The sequence below is a fragment of the Lipotes vexillifer genome, unplaced genomic scaffold, assembly GCF_000442215.2.
Source record: "Lipotes vexillifer unplaced genomic scaffold, Lipotes_vexillifer_v1.1 scaffold276, whole genome shotgun sequence".
Classification (NCBI taxonomy): Eukaryota; Metazoa; Chordata; class Mammalia; order Artiodactyla; family Lipotidae; genus Lipotes; species Lipotes vexillifer.
The window spans coordinates 589,680-612,015 of record NW_006782461.1 but is presented as its reverse complement, the minus strand read 5'-3'; the positions used below and the strand labels follow the sequence as shown (position 1 = coordinate 612,015).

The 22,336-nt window shown below is 39.5% G+C and overlaps 1 protein-coding gene across 1 annotated transcript in view; it reads right to left on the bottom strand.

Annotated features, from left to right (window-relative positions):
* Positions 1-21,697, bottom strand: part of INTS4 (integrator complex subunit 4) — a 115,737-nt gene extending 94,040 nt beyond the window's left edge. Inside the window, exons 1-4 of the mRNA XM_007455300.1 lie at positions 21,616-21,697; positions 21,279-21,281; positions 15,743-15,931; positions 2,069-2,186 (exon numbers count right to left, since the gene is read on the bottom strand). Of these exons, the coding sequence (XP_007455362.1) occupies positions 2,069-2,186; positions 15,743-15,931; positions 21,279-21,281; positions 21,616-21,669 (364 nt within the window). The 5' untranslated portion in view covers positions 21,670-21,697. The remainder of the gene's footprint in view (positions 1-2,068; positions 2,187-15,742; positions 15,932-21,278; positions 21,282-21,615) is intronic.
* Between the last annotated feature and the right edge of the window lie 639 nt (positions 21,698-22,336).

Sequence of the window (22,336 nt, the reverse complement as noted above, 5' to 3'; positions counted from 1 at the left end):
CAAAAAAAAAAAAAAAAAAAAAAAGGAGCAGTACAATAAAAGAAATAAAAAATAAAATAAAATTAGAAAAATCAAAAAATATATTAGGAAAAATAAAAATGTAAGTGAAACAACTACAACAAGGTAAAACAGAACCACAACAGAAAAAAGAAAAAAAAAAAGGGAACAAGCCAAAAGGAGCAGAATAACAAACTATGAAGAATAAAATAAAAACCAAAATATAAATGAATCAACAACAACAAGGTAAAACAGAAACACAACCTAAAAAAATTTTAAAAATTAAAAAAGACCCTTGGATGTAGGGGCAGAGCTTAGGCAGGGGTGGAACTTAGGCGGGGGTGGGGTTTAGTGTGGGGGAACCTAGGCGTAGCACCTGTGGGGAAAGGCAGCATGGCCTGAGGGGGGCCTTGGTGTGCAGAGTTCGGAGTTCAGAGGTAAGGCCCTGGATGGGGGTGTGTGAACTGCTGGACCTCCAAGGGCAGAGGATTAGGCCCAGGACCTCAGCAGGCTCCCCACGGGCCCAAGTGGGCAGGGAAATGCTGGCTGTGCTCCCTTCCATTCCTCCCCTCTCCCGAAGGTCTCCCCTGTGCCTGTTGATCCACTAACCATGGGTGGGCCCCACCTGGTCTGGGAACCCCTCCCCTCCCCCAGCCGCCCCTCAGGGGCACCGGTCCCATCCCACCTCCACTTCTCCTTCCCCCTCACTCCCCGATATGTCACACTCCCCCTACCCAGTCACTCAGGGGTTCCTACCGTCCCCTTCGATGTCTGTGGTCCCCCACCAGTGCCTGGTAGGTGCCCTAGCTGTGCAGAGATGCGAACTCCGCGTCCTCCTAGTCTGCCATCTTGACTGCGTCCCCATCAAATTGTTTTATGGTAGTAGTAGGAATATTTTTTTAATTTCTCCCTAATGTCATTACATTGGCATTTCAATAAATGCCAAAAAAATTTTTAAATATATTTTGATTGTTTCCTGTGAATTAACAGTCTTGGGTCAAAATTCAATACAGGTAAAATTTAAAGCTGCTTCTAACAAAATAAAAAATTCTCAACTTCAACCCATGGGCCACTTATATAAGATACTTGTTATCATTAAACAGTAGTACAGTAAGTGAATTTAGATTGTCTCTTGAGTTCACTGGACCTTTATTACTCTCATAACCTCAAGTTGATAGACTAAATGTCCAATATTTAAATAATCATATTTGTTTAAATATGTCTACCCTAAAATGAAATAAAACTATTTTTTGAAACTACAAACAATTCAAACAAAACTATAGTACTTTCAGGAACAGCCACAAAGGATTTCATTTTATTTAATTTTAGAATAAATATCAAGGCAATGAGGCACTAACCCTATAAGAAAATCTTATACATAAATAAAACTAGATAATCAAAGAAAAAAAATTTTAAGGTAAAATAGTTTTCCTTTTCACCTAAACACTGAGAATAATTTTAGTGGGCATCAACAAGGAACAAACACAAAAGGCAACAACATATGAGACTTGGGAGATGTTGCCTTTATAGGAAGTAAATTATGGGGGACCCCATGACCAGGGCAGCACCAGGGCAGTTTCTGAGTTAGTAGGCACAGTCAACAAAACATCAACTCTGTCACATACTATGTAACCTTGAACAAGTTAGTTAACTTCTCTGAGCTTCAGTTTCCCAGCCTATAAAATAGGGACAATAGTATCTATCTTACGTCATATGTAAACTACCTTAAGTATATGGCACTTAGTAGAGATCAATAAATGATAGCTATTAAGAGATAAACCTGTATTTTAACTCTAGTGTAAATATATGTACATGGTTTTATTGAATCATCCTCAAATTCCTTTTCAATAACCACCAACACAACAAAATTTTGTTCTACATTGTATACAAAAGGAACTAAAGATTTCTGATCTAATTATACAGCTTTTTCTTTTTTTCTGGCCACGCCTGCAGCATATGGGGTCTTAGTTCCCCAACCAGGGATCAAACCCATGCCCCCTGCAGTGGCAGCTCAGTCCTAACCACAGGACATCCAGGGAATTTCCTATATAGCTTTTAAATTGCAACTTACTTTCATTCTGCAGGATGTTAATGGCATCATCCATAATGCAGTCTGGTGAAAATCCTGCAGTCTTTGACAGTAAACCCAACAATGATGCAATTTTCAGTCTCACAGATGGATCATTCTCCTGAAACAAAAGAAGCTATTGTTACATTGATGCTCTACTCTCAGGAACATGGGAAACTAATATCTCAAAACAGAGTCAACAAGTATTTCTTAAGCTTTATTTCTGAAAAATTAACTTTATATGCTTTGGGGGCAGAAAGTTTTTCTCAATCTGTATGTTACACCTAAATACTGCAAAGTGAATGGGAATATTTTATGCCTTCCTGATGTCATTAACTTCTAATGAGATGTGTGCTTTTGGGATTAAAAGTACCTTTCCTCCACTTTGCAGTAACATTAGACATGAGTTGCAGCAACTTGGACCACCAACACTGCCAGCACTGGGCACTCAACATTGCTGTCAGCACCACTGTTTTTGGAGCCCCAGAAATTGGGTGCTACAGCTATTACTGCTATCACCAGAAAGAAGTTTTCGTTCTACCTGTGTTTTTTTGGATCACCAGATCCTGATCAGAAGTCTGGGGCAGGTGATGGGACTTCCCAGGTGGTCCAGTGGTTAAGACTGTGCTCCCAATGCAGGGGGCCGGGGTTCAATCCCTGGTCAGGGAACTAGATCCCACATGACGCAACTAAAATCCTGCATGCAGCAACAAAGATCCCGCGTGCCACAAGTAAGACCCGGCGCAGCCAAATAAATAAATAAATAAATAAATATTTTAAAGAAAAGTCTGGGGCAGGTGAATCATTGTCTGGGTCTAGGTCCTGGGTCTGGGGCCCAGGGCAAGAGAGACTAAGACATGAGTTAGCGTGGCCCATTTAGCTTCAATATCGGGAGGCGGTCTCTAATTTGCACCAAGATTCCTATGGTGAGAAATTTCCCCCAAAGACCGAAAGGAACATGTCTTTTTGTTCATCACCATATCGCAAGTATGTAGCACAATATCTAGCACTAAATAGACAGATGTTCAATAAACATAGGTAAAATGAAAAAAAAAAAAAGTACCTTGCCAACGCTAAGATTAAGCAAGCATTTCTGTCCCAAGGACAAAATTACTTAAATGTATGCTCAAAAGATGAAGTGCCTTCTAGATGTGACCCCCGTTTCTAAGGAGGTAACTGGACACAACAAGAAGGCCTGAAGCAGAAGGGACAATAGATATGCAGTCAGAAGACCCTGAATCCTGGCACACCACTTACCATAAGTTCAACCTTGGGAAAGTCATTTTCTTGGGAACTTAAGCTGTGGAGTGCAGCAGAAGGAGAAAGGGCTTTGAAATTGGCCAGACTGAGGTGTGAAGCCTTGACTCACTATGTAATAGCTATATGCCTTGAACAGGCTAATTAACTTCCTAAGCCTCATCTGTGAAATGGGGCTAATAACAACCTCAAACGGCTACTGAGAGGAAAACAACTCACACAGAAATGGGCATACAGAAGGCAATCAAATATTAATGCCCTTCCTTCCTTCCTCTATGATCATCAGTCCTTTCATGTGGAGGGTAATAAAACCTGAACTGAATCCCTATGAATATGGTACTCCGATAGGTACCATAAAGAGCAAATAAAAAACACGTGAAAAATAAGGATGCAATCACCCAGCAAGCCCAGAATATGGGAAATTCCACAGGGTAAAATGCCTGGTTTTTAAACAATAAATATCATGGGAAAGAAAAGGTGGTGGGGGGAGGGAATGCTATAGATTAAAAGAAACTGAAAAGGACAGCTAAACTAACCAAATGCAATGTGTGAATCCTGCTCAAACAAACCAACTGTAAAAAGACTTTAAGACAATCAGTGAAAGCTGAACATGGACTAGGTATTATACACTATTAAGGATTATTGTTAAGTGTCATTTTTTTAAGTCCTAAAAAAAGTCCTAATTTGTTAAACACAGATAATTAAGTATTTATAGGTAAAATGATATGTTGTCTGGGATTTGCCCCACCCCCAAAAAAGTAGGGGAATGCACCAAACAAGAAGAGCAAAATGTTGATAATTGTTGAAGCTGGATGAGGAACACTGGAAGGCTCATATTATTTTCTCTCCTTTTGTGTATGTTTGTAAATTTACAAAAAAAAAAAGTTAACTTTTTAGAAAAATCACATGAAAGTACTTATTCTTTCTAAAATGCAAATTAATTTACTCATTCAACAAACATTCAAGAAGTACCTACTATGTGCCGAGCATCATTCTAGCTGCTGGGGATACAACGGTGAATAAAACAGAAGCAATCCCTGCTCTCTTAGCACTTATATTCAAGTGGATAAGACTGGAGAAAGAGGGAATCCTCTGGTGGTCCAGTGGTTAGGACTTGGTGCTTTCACTGCCATGGTCCCAGGTTCAATCCCTGGTCGGGAAACTATGATCGTGCAAGCTGTGTGGCTCAGCCAAAAAGAGTTAAAAATTTAAAAATAAAGACTGGCAAAAGAAAATATGTAATTTCAGATGGTAAGCATTCTGAAGAAAAACGACATGTGTAAGAGGTTAAAAGTAATGTGGAGAGGCTATTATAGACAGGACAGTGAGGAAAGTCCACTCTAAGGATATGACTTTTGAACAGACACTCAACTGAGTGAGACAGAGAGCAATAGGAAGTTTTAGGGAAGCAGCATTCCGGCAGAAGAATGTTGCAAACCCAGAATATGGAAGATTCTGAAATGCTGCATTTAAGAATGCATACATATCTGTTACAGTGATTCTCTCCAGAGTAATCTCTGGAGAGTGTATTTTGTTTTCTAACTTTTTTATTTGCAGAGGCAAGTCTCATTCTTTATTTTATACACTTCTATACTGCTTGAATTTGTTACAATAAATGCTACAGTTGGGGTTTTTAAAAGAATGTTAAATTTAAAACTCCACACAAACATTCATAACCCTTCAAAAGCTTCCAGTTTCCTATGGAAAGAAGCCTGAGCTGCTGAGCATGCCACAACGGCCTGCCAAGACTGTCCCGTATGTCAGCTCCCACAATTCCCCACCAAGCTTGATGCCATGAGGCTTCAAGTTTCTGTACTTCTGCTCAGATTGCTCTTCTGCCTAAATTGCTCTCCCTGCCTCCCACAGCCACTCCCTCCTGCCCCTCAGGTGTCAGCAACCCCAGGAAGTTTGTCTCTGATGCCTGAACTGGACAAGAGTGCCCTTCCCCCTGGACCACCCAAGCAGCCTGGTGCAACCCTTTATCATGCCCCTCACCAGTGCACTGTAATTATCACAGTGTATTATGTGATTGTGTCTGTTTCCCCAACCAACCTGTAAGCTGCTAAAGTGACAAGCAGAATGCCCAGAAAGCACTTCGTACATTCTGATAAAAATAAAGGGAAGAGTATAGGAAAAGGAAAAGCCACATGTCCTACTTAATTCACTCGGTTAATTAAATAATTCACCCATCACCTGTTCAACAGGATTTCCTGAGTACTTACAAGGAGCCACTGTGTTTGGCCATGGGGATACACTGCCCTCATGGAACTTTAAGTTTTAATGGGCAAGGCAAACAGTTGTCAAGTAATGTCCAAATACATAATTACAAAGTTGTACTGTAAAGGAAAAATAAAGAGTACTATGAAAGCATATTACAAACACAGAGTTTACTTTGAGGCAGAGAGGAAAGAATAAATGAATGTTCTCAGTCATGAAAGAACACCACAGCTTCCAGAACTGATAAAGGGGGCAACGTGGCTAAAATGTAGACTACCATGAAATGCGGCTACAGAGGCAAGCAGGTGCCACAACTTTTTGAGAATTATGGCAAGTGCCTCTGATAGTGCCCAGAATGTAGCAGGAATTCAATACATATTTGTTCACTGTTGAATAAACAAATGAATAGTCTTTGTCCTAAGAACAATAAAAATCCTTTGAAAAACTATAACGAGGAGAGTGACATAAACAGATTCAAATTTCTGAAATACCAAACCAGCCTCAATATAATTATTGGATTGGAAGGGGCAAAAGTAGCCAGAGAGACAAATTAAGAGTAATTGTGGTGCTTGCTTTGGCAGCACATATACTAAAACTGGGACAACAGAGAGAAAATTTGCATGGCTCCCATGCAAGGATGACATACAAATTCATGGAGCATTCCATATTTCTGAAAAAAATTTAATCCTTTGAGCAGCAAAAGATAAAAAAAGGAGTATTTGATTAAAAAAATTATAGAACAGCAAAAGAATCTGAATGGTTCCAAAGAATTATTCATATTTCCATTCATTCTTTTAATAAATTAAATAAAACTTAATACGCGAAAAAAAAAAAAAGAGTATACCGCTATAGTCCAGCAAAAGACAATGCCAAGACTCTCACTTACGTTAGGGGCAGGCTAGATAATACAGAACAACCTTCCCGCTAAGGAAAACTAGAATAGTATTACGGATGCCAAAAATGAAAAACATATGTGTGTGACTTCTCCACGGAAACAATACAATGATATATTTAAAGTACTAAAAACAAACAAACAAAGAAAGAAAAACAGCCAATCTAAAATTCTACACACAGCAAAAACATCCTTCAAGAAGGGAGGTAGGGGCTTCCCTGGTGACACAGTGGTTAAGAATCCATCTGCCAATGCAGGGGACACTGGTTCAAGCCCTGGTCCAGGAAGATCCCACATGCCATGGAGCAACTAAGCCCGTGCACCACAACTACTGAGCCTGTGCTCTAGAGCCTGTGAGCCACGACTACTGAAGCCCGAGCACCTAGAGCCCGTGTTCCACAACAAGAGAAGCCACTGCAATAAGAGGCCCACACACCGCAACGAAGAGTAGCCCCCACTTGCCACAACTAGAGAAAAACCTATGCACAGCAACAAAGACCCAAAGCAGCCAAAAATAAATAAAATAAAATAAAATAAATTAAAAAAAAAAAAAGAAGGAACGTAAAGGGAATTCCCTGGCAGCTCAGTGGTTAGGACTCAGCACTTTCACTGCTGTGGCCCAGGTTCAGTGGCTGGTAGGGGAACTAAGATCCCACAAACCATGCAGCATAGCCAAAAAAAAAAAGAATGGACGTAAAACTTAAAACTTTTCCATACAAACAAACATAAAGAATTTGTCACTGAGTGCCACCAGTAAACTCACAATAAATGGAAATATCAGAGGGTATTCTTCAGCCAAAAGGAAAATAATCCCAGATGAATAAACAGTCACAGATACAAGAAGGAAAGAAAAGCAATGATAAATACACGTGGGCAAATGATAAATACATAGGTAAACTTAAATGAATATTGCCTGTAGAAAATAACAATGTCTTCCAGAGTGAAAAATGGAGAATTAAAACATAAAACTGCATTCACACATGTAAGTCAGGAAGGTGGATAAATGAAGTTAAAGTCCTCACATTGTTCAAAATAGAAACTGTACCATTTAACACTTGACTTTGATCAGTCAAGAATTCATGTGATATCTAGGTTACAACCAGTAAAAGAAGTGTAAAAGAATGTATAACTCCCAAGCTAATAAAAAAGGGGTGGAGGAGAGAATTTTTTTTAAAAGAGTCAATGCAAAAGATGGCAAGAAATGAGAGAAAAGAAAAGAACACTGAGCAGGTAAGACAAATAGAAGGCATTTAATAAGAGGGTAGATTTAAACCGGCATATATCAATAAACACATTAAATGTAATGAACTAAATGCTCCAGTTGAAAAACAAACACTGTCAAGTGAAATTTTTAAAAAACTAACTACATGTTTTTTACATGGATCATAAAATAAAATGTTATAAAAAAGATGAAAATAAAAAGTAGAAATAGGTATACCATGCAAACTTTAATCAAGAGATAGTTGGTATCATAATATTAATATCAAAGCCATTATATGCTGATATGATTATTTGTAAAGAATCCAAAATCTACACATAATTTATTAAAATTATTAAATGAGCTTAGCAAGGTTGTTAGATATAGGATTTAATAAGCAAAAACCAATTGCATTTCTGAATATCCATTCTGTACTTTTAGAAAATAAAGTTTTTTAAAGTATCATTTACAATAACAAAATATTAACTATCTAGGAATAACTAACAAAAAGATGTACAAAAGGACTTGCCTGGTGGTGCAGTGGTTAAGAATCCGCCTGCCAATGCAGGGGACACGGGTTCGTGCCCTGGTCCGGCTCAAAATTTATAAAGAAGTTAAAAGACCAAGAACAATTAATATATTCTTAAAGAAGAGCAAGGTGGGAGAAGTTGTCCTACCAGATGTCAAGATTTATTATAATGTTATGCTAAGACAGCATGGTATTGGCATAAGAATAGACAAATAGACCAGAAGAAGAGACAGCCCTGAAACATACCCACCCATATACAGACACTTAATTTACCAGAAAGGTGGTACTGCAAAACAATGGGGAAAGGACATTCTTTTCAATAAATGGTGCTGGGACATTTGGACTTCCATACACCAAAGCATCACACACACAAATCAATTCCATGTACGAAAAACAAATAATAAGCTTCTAATAATAATGTAGCAAAATGTCTTAATGAGCTCAGGGTAGGTAAACCCTTCTTATATCAATCAGACAAGAAAAGCACAAAATATAACTCAAAAGACTGTCAAATTGGGTTACATTAAGAACTTATTTTCATCAAAATACAACATTAAGGGACTAAAAAGGGAGAAGATATTTGTAACATGTATAACCAAAGAACTTGTACCCAGAATATAAAGAATTCCCACTAAACAATAAGGGGAAAAAACAAAATTTGTAAAATAGGCAAGAGACATACATAGGTATTACCCAAAAGAATATCCAGTTAAACATATTAAAGTTGCTCCCCTTTATAGTAATCTAAGAAATGCAAATTAAAGCCACAGTGACTACACATCCACAGGAATTGTCAAAATGAAGAAAATCGGGCTTCTCTGGTGGCACAGTGGTTGAGAATCTGCCTGCCAATGCAGGGGACACGGGTTCAAGCCCTGGTCTGGGACGATCCCACATGCCGCGGAGCAACTAGGCCCATGAGCCACAACTACTGAGCCTGCACGTTTGGAGCCTGTGCTCCGCAACAAGAGAGGCCGCAATGGTGAGAGGCCCGTGCACCGCGATGAAGAGTGGCCCCCACTCGACGCAACTGGAGAGAGCCCTCGCGCAGAAACGAAGACCCAACACAGCCATAAATAAATAAATAAATAAATTTATTTATTTTTAAAAAAATGAAGAAAATCAATTGCAGCTATTGGAACGTATGTGGAACAACTGGAACTCTCACACAGTGCTAATATGAGTGTAAACTGCTATTACCACTTTGGAAAACAGTTGGCTCAGTAATTCCACTCCAGAGTATATACTACACAGAAATGCAAGCCATGCACACCAAGAGACTTGTATAAAAATGTTTGTGGCAATATTTCTTATAATAGCTAAAAACTGGAAACAGTCTAAATGTCCATCAATAATAGAATGAATAAATAAATTATGGTATACTCATACAATGAAATCTTTTTTTTTTTTTTTTTTGCAGTACGCAGGCCTCTCACTGTTGTGGCCTTTCCCGTTGCGGAGCACGGGCTCCGGACGCACAGGCTCAGCGGCCATGGCTCACGGGCCCAGCCGCTCCGCAGCATGTGGGATCCTCCCGGACCGGGGCACAAACCCGTGTCCCCTGCATCAGCAGGTGGACTCTCAACCACTGTGCCACCAGGGAAGCCCGAAATCTTATACTGTAGTAAAAATGAATGAACTACAGCTACAGTTAATAATATAGATAAATCTCACAGAATTTTGAGCAAAAGTCACACATAAAAAGATACATACAGAGAGGGAGGGAGGGAGGAAGTTAGGAAGGAAGGAAGGAAAGGAGTGGGTTTTTTTACCAAATAAATCTGTATTTAGTACAAGTTTAAATGGTAAAAAATTTTTTTAAAGGAATTTTTTACCCTGAAAGTCAGGAGAGTAGTGGTTATCTTTGGGAAAGGGGGGAGAAATAATTAGAAGGAGTTTTGAGGGGGCCTATGGGAGGCTGATTATATTCCATTTCTTGACCTGGATGGTAGTCACATACTGCGTTCATGTTGATCAATAGGCTATATGAGGTTTTTCTACATATTCTTTACATGTTATATTTCATAATAAAGCTTAAAAATATGATAGTTGGGACTTCCCTGGCGGTCCAGCGGTTAAGACTCTGCACTTCCACCGCAGGGGGTGTGGGTTCGATCCCTGGTTGGGGAACTAAGATCCTGATGCTGTGTGGTGCAGCCAAAAAATTAAAAAATAATAATAATAAATTAAAAATATGACATTTATATTACTGAGGTAATGGAAACAGAGAGGTAGATGGACTTAAGAGATATTTAGAAGGTAAAATCAACATGAGTTGGTGAGGAAGGGAATATGGAGAGAGGAAAGGGTGAGGGTTATATTTAGGATCCTTCTTGGGTTTCTGATTTAAGGGTCTATATTGTTGGTGGTATATTTCTTGCTATAAGGTAAACTGGAGAATGAAGGGAGATACCAAATTCAGTTTTAACACAAATAAAAGCCAATTCTTTATGGACTTCAAATCATTAAAGTAACATCACCAAATCAAGTAATTGTTTTTCAGAGACAATAGATTAGTCAAATACCCTAATTCTGCAGTGAAAGAGGACAGAAAAGATACATAGCCTTTCAATGGTCTGGAATGGAGTCACAGACCTCCAAACACAAAGGAACAGCAGAGAAAACAGAAGTACTAAGTCTAGCAGATAAGAGGAAGGCAAGGAGGCAAGAGAGTATCTGACCTAGTAACATTCTTTCTTCATCTAGATACTTAACTCAAGTTCTTCTACTTTCTGAAATTATCCCCTGGTACCCTTCATGCCTAAGCTTAAAACTGCCTCGGGGGAAGGCCTCTCTAATAACTGCTCTTCTCACATTAAAACTGTCCTTGTTCAGGCTTTCCTCATCTTGCTGTAGACTTATCAGTCTCCTAGTTGGTCACCCTAACTCCCGTCTTGCCCTCATTCAGTTCCTCCATCCTCCATACCGCCCCCGAGAGTGACATGTCTAAAACAAAAACCCCCAAGGTAGAATACAAGAACCTTCCATTAGACAAGATTTCTAGTCTAATCTCTTAAAGAGTTCTCAATCTAAAATCTACACCAGGGACTTCCCTGGTGGTGCAGTGGTTAAGAATCCGCCTGCCAATGCAGGAGACACAGGTTCGAGCTCTGGTCCGGGAAGATCCCACATGCCATGGAGCAACTAAGCCCGTGTGCCACAACTACTGAGCCTGAGCTCTACTGAGCCTGAGCTCTAGAGCCCACAAGCCACACTACTGAACCCGAATGGCACGACTACTGAAGCCCGTGGGCCTAGAGCCTGTGCTCCGCAACAAGAGAAGCCACCGCAATGAGAAGCCCGCGCACCGCAACGAAGAGTAGCCCCGGCTCGCCGCAACTAGAGAAAGCCCACGCACAGCAACAAAGACCCAACGCAGCCAAAAATAATTAATTAATTTAAAAAGTAATAAAATAAAATAAAATCTACACCAGCCAAACTACCTGTATTTCTTCTAACGTGATAAGTTATTTCACATCTCGATGCCTTTGTTCACAATTGCTCCTCCTTTCTAAAACGTCTTTCCTCCTACTTTCCAACTGCCCATAATGTGATTAAGATTCATCTCAAGCATCACTACTCTATAATGCCCTTCTAGGCCCGTGCTCCCAAGTACAATTGATTACCCTCTTCTTTAAAGTTATATCATAACCTGTCTCAGATTTCGTAGCAACTATAACATTGTATTATTATCCATTTTTTGTCTAATCTACCCAACTAGACTCAGATCAAGGATCATATATTAATCTCTGTATCATCAACAGGAAGCACAAGGCCTGGCACAGAATTACTATTCAGAACACTTAGAGTGAATGAAAAAAATAAACAAATGAATAACTCAAGCCCTTCCCATCTATATATCACATATATTATTTGATCTACCAACTATACTACTGGCCCTTAAAGGACAAAGAACATGTTTCACAGTTCCCAACATCCTCCACAGCAACTAACACAGTAGTATAAGTGAAGAACCCCTCATGTGAAATATTAACAAGTTCAGCTACAGACAACCTTGGATGAGAAAAGCAGAAGCCAAAGTAGTTATCTACTAAAATACAAGATACCACATTTCTGGATAAAATAGGAGAAAGAATAAAAAACACTACAGTCATCAATCTAGAACTGGACCCATTTATCATCCCTCCTCCTTTCCTTTGGGGCTAGAATCTGCTAGACTAATGCACGCAGCATGGCCTGGTTAAAGAGTTTGGGGTCTGACATCAGAATGCCTGGGTCCAATTTTTCTTTTAGACATGGTAACGGTATTATGATTATGTTTTTAAAAAGAGTCTTTATTGTTTAGAGATATAAACTGAAATTTATGAATAAAATGATACGATGCCAGGAATTTGTTTTCACAAGAATCTGGTAGAGGGTGAGAGTGGAGGAAATGGAAGTGGACAGTAGGAGTGGGGATGGGAATAAAACAAATTTGGACATAAAATGATAATTGTTGAAGCTGGGTAATGAGTACATGGGAATTAAGCTATTCTAATTGTATACATATTTGAAATGTTCCATAACAAAAAGTTGAAAACAAAATTCCATACAGTCCAGCAATCCCACCCCTGGGTATTTATCAGAAGAAAACAAAAATACTAATTCCAAAAGATATACGCACCCCTATGTTTGTTGCAGCATTATCACAGCCAAGATTCAGAAGCAACGTTAAGTGCCCATCAATAAATGAATGGATAAAGAAGACGTGATTTATATATACAATGGAATATTACTCGGCCACAAAAAAAGAATGAAACCTTGCCATTTGCGACAACAAGGATGGACCGAGAGGGTATTATGCTAAGTGAAGTAAGTCAGAGAAAGACAAACACCATATGATTTCAGTTACATGTGGAATCAACAAAACAAATAAATGAATAAACACAACAAAACAGAAAGAGAGTCATAGATATCGAGATACACAGGTGTTTGCCAGAGGGGAAGGGGTTGTGAGGGAGGAGAGAAATAGGTGAGGAAGATTAAGAGATATAAACTTCCGGTTGCAAAATAAATGAGTCATGGGTATGAAATGTACAGGGTGGTGAATATAGTCAATAACTATTTAATATTTTGTATGGTGACAAATCATAACTCAACTTACTGTGGTGATCATTTTGAAATGTATGGAAATACTGAATCACTATACTGTGTAACAGGAACTAACATAGTGTTGTAGGTCAGTTATAGTTTAAAAACAAACCCATAGAAAAGGAGATCAGATCTGTGGTTACCAGAGGCAGAGGTGGGGGGAGGGGAACTGGATGAAGGCAGTCAAAAGGTACAAACTCCCAGTTATAAGATAAATAAGTACTAGGGATGCAACATACAACATGATAAATATAATTAACACTGCTATATGTTATATATTAAAGTTGTTAAGACAGTAAATCCTAAGAGTTCTCAACACAAGGAAAAAATTTTTTTTTCTATTTCTTTAATTTTGGATCTGTATGAGATGATGGATGTTCACTAAATTTACTGTGGTAAGCATTTCATGATGTATGTAAGTCAAATCATTATGTTGCGACTTTAAACTTATACAGTGCTGTATGTCTATTATATCTCAATAAAACTGGAAGGAAACAAAATCCCATATTGCTCAAGAGGAGCTTATATTCTAGTACAGGGAAATGGACAGGAACAAAATAAATGAGAAAATTATATACAATATTAGAAAATGGTAAGTGCTACGGAGAAAACAAAATCAAGGAAGGGGCTAGAAAGTGCTGGAGTGGGATACAGAGTTTCAAACAGAGGGATAAAGGAAGGCCTTAATGAAAAAGTAACACTTGAGCAAAGACTTGAATGAATTATGGGAAATACACATATGAACATCTGAGGAAAGTGTTCCAGGCAGAAGGAAGCCTAAGTGGAAAGACTCTGAGGAAGGAATATGCTTGACAGAGAAAATGGCAGAGACCAGATCACAGGGCAGTGGCTGAGGTAACAACATGTGAAAAGACACTCACTTCTGAAAACACACAAGGTCTTTGGAAAACTGCAAGCATTCTGATTAAGCTAGAGCATTATATATGTAAAGAGAGACTAAAGGGAAAAAAGATAGGAAGCAAGGTGGACTGCAAGACATATGCATCCTGACCGATGCAAATACGGAGTACAAATCATCACCTATAAAGTATTCTTAAAATTCTCAAAAATATGCTTACCTGGGATCTAACAAAGTCTATAGATCTAACTTTCAGTTCACAGGAAATAGAGGAGCAAGTTAACCAAGAAAGTAAATTCAGAAAACAAGGCATTTTACATTTTACAAAACAACTGACCAAATTTCTTTAACAGGTCACCAAAATAATAAAAATTGTTCTAGATTTTTAAAAAAGCACATGCCATGTGTGGAGACAGTTTGCATTTCGATTTGAACAAATCAACTATAACAAGATATTTGGGGAACAACTAGAGAAATGTGAATATGGACTATTTGTTAGATGACATTAATTTTACTTGAGGTGCTTAGATGGTTATATTTTTTGTGTCCCTTTGTAAGAGGTATTTACTGAACTATTTAGGCGAAAATATTATGATACTTTAAAAAAACTTCAGGAAAACAAACTGAGCAAATTTGACAAAATATTAATAAGCATTTAATCCCAAAGATGGGTATTTGGCAGTTCATACAGTATTCTCTACTTTTCTATAAGCTCAATAATTTTCATACTAAAGTTTAAAATCCGAAGTCATCTGTGATTCAAATATTTGAAAATTATTTCTTCTTTTACTTCAGATCTTACTTACAAATAAAAACTAAAAAATAAACCATTTTGCAAATTTCATTTTCTGCTTAAAATATTTCCTGTATTTGACTATGCATGAATTGATGTTTTTTTCTAACCCATGAAAATAGAGAAATAAAATGCCACTTAGCTAAAAAACAGTTTAAAAAAAAAAAAGGGCTATTGCAGTTAGATATGAGGGCCTTAAATTAAAGCAGTAACAGCAGAATGAGAGGACTATATGCCAGAGACAAATCTGGTTACAGAAGGGTCATGGTTGAAGTTAACTCCTCCTTTGTGCTCCAATGCACTCTCAGTACTCTGAGCAATTTGATGCATTTTATCATTCACATCTGTTTCCATCTAGATACTGTAACCTTTTTTTTTTTTTTTTTTTTGACTGCACTGGGTCTTCATTGCTGCGTGTGGGCTTTCTCTAGTTGCCACAAGCAGGGGCTACTCTTCATTGCGGTGCACAGGCTTCTCAATGCAGTGGCATCTCTTGCTGTGGAGCACGGGCGCCAGGCGCACAGGCTTCAGTAGTTGTGGTACACAGGCTTAGTTGCTCCACAGCATGTGGGATCTTCCCGGACCAGGGCTGGAACCCGTGTCCCCACTCTGCCACCAGGGAAGCCCCTGAAAGCTTCTGATAATAGGATCTTTTCGGACCTTTTGGATCTTTTTTATCTCTGTAACCACAGTGCCTAGCACATGGAAGACACTCAGTAAAAGACTGTTGAATGAACACGTTATTATTTATTTTGCATATTAACCCATTCTGCAGACACATGATACAACTCTTATACATACTCCCATACACACTCTCATCAGGTCCTCAAGACCTTCTTACCTTGTAATAATGTTCCAAGAGAATCCTGACTACTCCCTCCACACTTTCTGCCTCCACAGGCTTCCTGGCAAACTGAAGTAAGTACTGCAAAGCATCTGCTGGGGAGGTAGCCTTACACAGATCTATGTGGAGTGCTGCAGATTTACTTGGTTTTGTCAGTCGGAGTTTCTTAGTAGCAATTTCCTCCTGCTGTTGCTGCAAGAGGGTAGGGAAGATAAAACATGAAAACTTGACTGAAAACAGAGTTGCAAATTTAACTTTACCTTGTTTGATGGAAATAATTTTTCCTATACCAAAATAATGTATTTAGGTAACAGACCCAGCCTAAACAAAAAGCAGTGTTATGAACTGGGAAAGGAGCCAACTAGAGACAAAGCTATGAGTCCCAATTTTGCTTTTCACTAGCTCCTACAGCTTTGGGCAAGTTATTTAACTTCTCTAAGTCTTAGTTTCTTTCTCTGTAAAGTAGGTCCAAGAATATTTTGTTCTGCCTATCTCTTAGGATTGTTGAAGCTTTAGGGTTAAGAGGAGACAAGAAGGATCTGCTCCACTCCTTATTAGAAAAGAAATCTCAATTCGACAAATATATTCAGACTGTGCTGAGGCACTTACTAGGCTCACCTTGCCTCCTAAGAAAACTATAACTGATGGGAATGGTCTGCAGCTTACACTGAGGAAAAAAATCTTCCTCTTATAACAGATGACTATTTTCACTCAAATCATTCTACCTTTGTTAGAAGGATGGTCAGTGTAGGAAAAAAATACATTGCCATATGCCTAGCAAACTGCAGCTACTTAACAAATATTTACTGAATGATTGATTTGGAATTAGAAGTTGTCTCTGATTCCAACTCTGCTGCTCTTTTCTAAGTATGTCATGATTCACATTTTTATTATCCGTAAAACAGAAATGATGACCTACCACTAGTCTATCTCAATCAGGGATCCTCATCTGAACCACAGAACACACAAAATTAGCTGAGTAACTATTTTCTCAATTTTCCCAAGGATGGTGCATAACTAGAACTATTCTAGATGCATCTGTTACATATGATGAGTGCCAAAAAGTTCACGTAAAAGGTAACCTGTTACTCCAGGGCTTACGTAAGGCCCTGGTGTGTAGATATAGAGAAGATCACAACAGAAGATAAAAGTTGTAATCAATAGTAATCATCAGAAAACTACTAGAGCTAATCAATGAATTTGGTAAAGTTGTAGGATACAAAATTAATGCACAGAAATCACTTGCATTCCTATACACTAAAAATGAAAGATCAGAAAGAAAAATTAAGGAAACAATCCCATTCACCATTGCAATAAATAGAATAAAATACCTAGGAATAAACCTACATAAGGAGGTAAAAGACCTATACTCAGAAAACGGCAAGACACTGATGAAAGAAATCAAAGATGACACAAACAGATGGAGAGATATACCATGTTCTTGGATTGGAAGAATCAACATTGTGAAAATGACTATACTACCCAAAGCAATCTACAGATTCAATGCAATCCCTACCAAATTACCAATGGCATTTTTCACAGAACTAGAACAAAAAATCTTAAAATTTGTATGGAGACACAAAAGACCCTGAATAGCCAAAGCAATCTTGAGAAAGAAAAATGGAGCTGGAGGAATCAAACTCCCTGACTTCAGACTATACTACAAAGCTACAAGACAATATGGTACTGGCACAAAAACAGAAATATAAATCAATGGAACAGGATAGAAAGCCCACAGATAAACCCACACACCTATGGTCGACTAATCTATAACAAAGGAGGCAAGGATATACAATGAAGAAAAGACAGTCTCTTCAATAACTGGTGCTGGGAAAACTGGACCACTACAGGTAAAAGAATGAAATTAGAACACTCCCTAACACCATACACAAAAATAAACTCAAAATGGATTAAAGACCTAAATGTAAGATTGGACAGTATAAAACTCTTAGAGGAAAACATAGGAAGAACACTGACATAAATCACAGCAAGCTCTTTTTTGACCACCTCCTAGCGTAATGGAAATTAAAAAAATAAAATAAACAAATGGGGCCTAATGAAACTAAAAAGCTTTTGCACAGCAAAGGAAACTATAAACAAGATGAAAAGACAACCCTCAGAATGGGAGAAAATATTTGCAAACGAATCAATGGACAAAGGATTAATCTCCAAAATATATAAACAGCTCATGCAGCTCAATATTAAAAAAAACAAACAACCCAATCCAAAAAATGGGCAGAAGACCTAAATAGACATTTCTCCAAAGAAGACATACAGATCGCCAAGAAGCACATGAAAAGCTGCTCAACATCACTAATTATTAGAGAAATGCAAATCAAAACTACATGAGGTATCACCTCACACCAGTTAGAATGGCCATCATCAGAAAATCTATAAACAACAAATGCTGGAGAGGGTGTAGAGAAAAGGGAACCCTCTTGCACTGTTGGTGGGAATGTAAATTACTACAGCCACTATGGAGAACAGTATGGAGTTTCCTTAAAAAACTAAAAATAGAATTACCATATGACCCAGCAATCCCACTACTGGGCATATATCTGGAGAAAACTATAATTCAAAGACACATGCACCCCAATGTTCACTGAAGCACTATTTACAATAGCCAGGTCATGGAAGCAACCTAAATGCCCACAGACAGACGAATGGATAAAGAAGATGTGGTACATATATACAGTGGAATGTTACTCAGGCATAATAAGGAACGAAATTGGGTCATTTGTAGAGACATGGATGGACTTAGAGACTGTCATACAGAGTGAAGTAAGTCAGAAAGAGAAAAACAAATATCGTATATTAACGCATATATGTGGAATCTAGGAAAATGGCACAGATGAATCAGTTTGCACACAGAAATGGAGACACAGATGCAGAGAACAAACGTATGGACACTAAAGGGGGAAAGGGATGAGGGGTAGTGGTGTGATGAATTGGGAGATGGGGATTGACATATACACTAATACATATAAAAAAGATAAGTAATAACCTGCTGTATTAAAAATAAAATAAAATTCAAAAAAAAATTTTCCTTAACGCTTGATGCATCATAATGATACCTTGGAGCAATCACCTCTTTACAAATTTACACTTCTACAGAGAAGAGACTAGGATTATTCTAGACAGGAACATGGCATTGCATGATAAAAAGACCAAGGGCTTTGAAGTCAGAGGAATTTGAGTTCAATTACCACTTACTAGCTAGAGGAGGCCTTCTTCTTCGATAAAAAGGAATACAATACCTACATCATACGGATATTTAAGAAGTCTAAAGTATAATGTCTTTATTGTGCAAACACATAATAAGCACTAGATACATATCAGTTCTCTCTCCCTCATCTTCATAGCAGAGGAAAAATAACAGAAGCAGTAAGATCTCATTTCATCACTCCATGGTAACCATGCATGAACAATGAAGTGAAGAAATGAGCTCTTCTCTTAAAATCCTAACCCATTTCCATCCTATTCCACACAAACTTGGTCTTCAGTGTTATCTGGGCTGCAGTTAGGTCAAAAGATTGGAAAGATTTTTTTCCCTAGGGAGTATATAAGGAGAAGGACAGACCAATATCTGCTATCATTCAACCATCTATAACATTTTAGTGAGCCAGGCCTTATGGTCTATCCAGGGAACACAGATGAACCACGCATCATGTCTGCCCTCGAGGAGCCCAAACTGGTGGGGAGATATTTACACTAGCAATTATAGTAGCACTCAGTGATAAGTACAAATAGATGAGTGCTACAGAAGCAGGGGAGGAGAGACTAAAGCAAAAATATAAGTCCACTGGGTGGAGAACAAAGAGAGAGGGAAGCATGGCATCCGTTCTATATAAAGGAGACAACAGATACAAAAGTTTGGAGAGGTGCAAACACATGGCATGCTGGAGGAGGGGTGAGTAGTCTTGGTAAGGGGGAACAACAGAATACTGGAAAGAAAGGAAGTGACATTGCACAACAAAGTGAAAGTACTTAATGCCACTGGACCCTACACTTAAAAAATGGTTAAAATGATAAATTCTGTGTTATATATATTTTGCCACAATTTTTTAAAAAGGGGGGCAAAGGAAACAGAGCCAGAAAATCCCAAAAAGCAAGCCACAGAAGAGGGAGCTCTGTGAAGTCAAAAAGGTTTCCTGAATGTTGACTCATTTTAAAAGTTGAGAAAAACTAATTTCACATAAAAAGGAGCAACAAAAGAGTGTAAAGGTAAATATCAAAGTTATTTTCAGTAAAAAACATGAATAAGAAGCAAACTAACTTCCCTCACACAATGGGAATATGTCACAAAGTGTCCACAAAACATAAAAGGCAGTGATACAGCTAGAAGGAATACTGTTAAATCACAAAGAGCTAGGAAGTTTGGCTAGGGAGTTTTTACAAAAAGAAGTAGCTGTTAAAAAAGGGGGGGGGGGCTTCCCTGGTAGCGCAGTGGTTAACAATCCGCCTGCCAATGCAGGGGACACGGGTTCGAGCCCTGGTCCAGGAGGAACCCACACGCCACGCAGCAACTAAGCCCGTGCGCCACAACTACTGAGCCTGCTCTCTACAGCCTGCAAATCACAACTACTGAGCCCGTGTGCCACAACTACTGAAGCCCACGCGCCTAGAGCCCGTGCTCCGCAACAAGAGAAGCCACCGCAATGAAAAGCCCGCGCACCACAACGGAGTAGCCCCAACTCGCCGCAACTAGAAAAAGCCCGCGCGCAGCAACCAAGACCCAACGCAGCCAAAAATAAATAAATAAATAAATAAATTTTAAAAAAACAAGTAGCTGTAAAAAGAGGAAGACTTGATTTGTCGATGCAATTACCTCTTTGTACTATAATCACAGATATGCCGTTCCGTATCTCCCACTCGCCTGTGAGTTCCTAAAGGACAGGGACCCTACTGTGTATTGCGCTTTGTAGCTCAGTACCTTTTACCATACCTAATACGTAGTAACCACTCTTTTACTCAGTAAACTCTTGTTGAAGGAATAAATGAAATGTTTAAGGATCAGTGTCCTGCTGGATGGTCTAAAGCTTGCTACTCCACAAGTCTATGGATGGAAGGATGCTACTGACTGGCATCAACTGAGGGCTTCTCAGAAGTGCAGATTATTGCCTCACCTCCCCGGCCCGATTTACCTACTGAGTAGAATCTACATTTTAAAAAGACCCCAGGTGATTTGGACACACAAAGTCTGAGAAGCACGACACAAGGTATGACGTGGGATCAACCTCTACTTCAGCTATATCTATGAGGAAATACAAGGAGACTCACTGACTGCTGACACGGGTTTGGCCCACCAGTCCTTAAACAACTCTAAAGGAGGAAGGTATTGCCCTCCTCCCTAGGCGAACTGTTCCACCAATGGAAAGTTCCACCCCTATGAAGCCTGTGACCCTCGCCTGCTCTGACTGAGTCTTGAGGATTTCTATAGACTCCTCTTCCAATCCCCTGAGCTCTGCATACAGCCAACTTGTCCCTGGGCGCTTTTTATGTAACGGGAGTTGGGAGGCAATTTGCCACTAACTGGCTCATACTCCACCAGAAGCCTCAAAGTCCTCATCTGTAAAACGAGGATGCTAATGTAATACGAATAAAATGAAGTAACGAATAAGATATTTTCGTAGATTATAAAGCGCTGTTTGTTTCTTCTAATAATTTTTTAGTGTCAGACTGCACGTATTAATGCTGACAACAACAGCGGCAAACGACACGCCCACTAAAGTGTAGCCTCAGAGAGGCTGCCTACCAAAGCAGTAGGCATTCAACCCAGCCTTGCGGCGCCTGGTCTGGCAAAGTGCCTGGGGCGTGGAGAACCTTCCCTACCCCAGACCGGTCCCCGGACCTTTCCTTCCAGAGCTTACCTGAACCACCTTAGTGAATTCCTCGTACACCCTCTTCTTGAGGTGCGCCGCCATGGCAGTCCGCGCACCCTCTCAGCTTCCGTAACCGAGGAAGGAGGTGGAGCGGAGGAGTCCGGAAAACCTGCCCATGCCGGAGGAACCAGCCACGGTCCCACAAGGCAGTGGGGTTCCGGAAAAGAGAGGACGCTTCCGGCTGCTCGACTGCCCAGTCGCTGTGCCGCCGGATTTGGCCGCCTACGCCACCTGCGCCGGAGAAAGGTAAGCGAGAGCGAGAGCGTAGCGCAGGGGGCGGGGCTTCTGGTGGGAGGAGCCGGGTGGGAAAGGCTAAAGGAGCCAATGGGGGCTTTGGGGAGCTTGCTCTTTGTCTGAGTGACGGAGAGACTGGCGGGGGAGCTGAGCCCAGGGAGGGAGGAAGTACTATCGGGTAAAGGGCAGTGGTGGAGCTTTCCAGAGCTAGAGACAAAACCTGGAGCTGTGTAAGGATTTTGACTCAGGAGATAAGGGAAGGAGGTCAAACTGACGTTCGCATCATCCATTGCTTTTCACAGTATTTGCCATCTGTATGTTGCCTGCATTCTCCTCTTGGTCAAGCCATTACTAGAAAAGTGGTTCACCTTAGTGAACCCAAAAGACATGACTAAGCCAAAGTTCGGAATAAGGAAGGATATATTACTTGCAGCAAGTAAGGAAAACAAAGAATCTTCCCCAATGCATTGTCTCT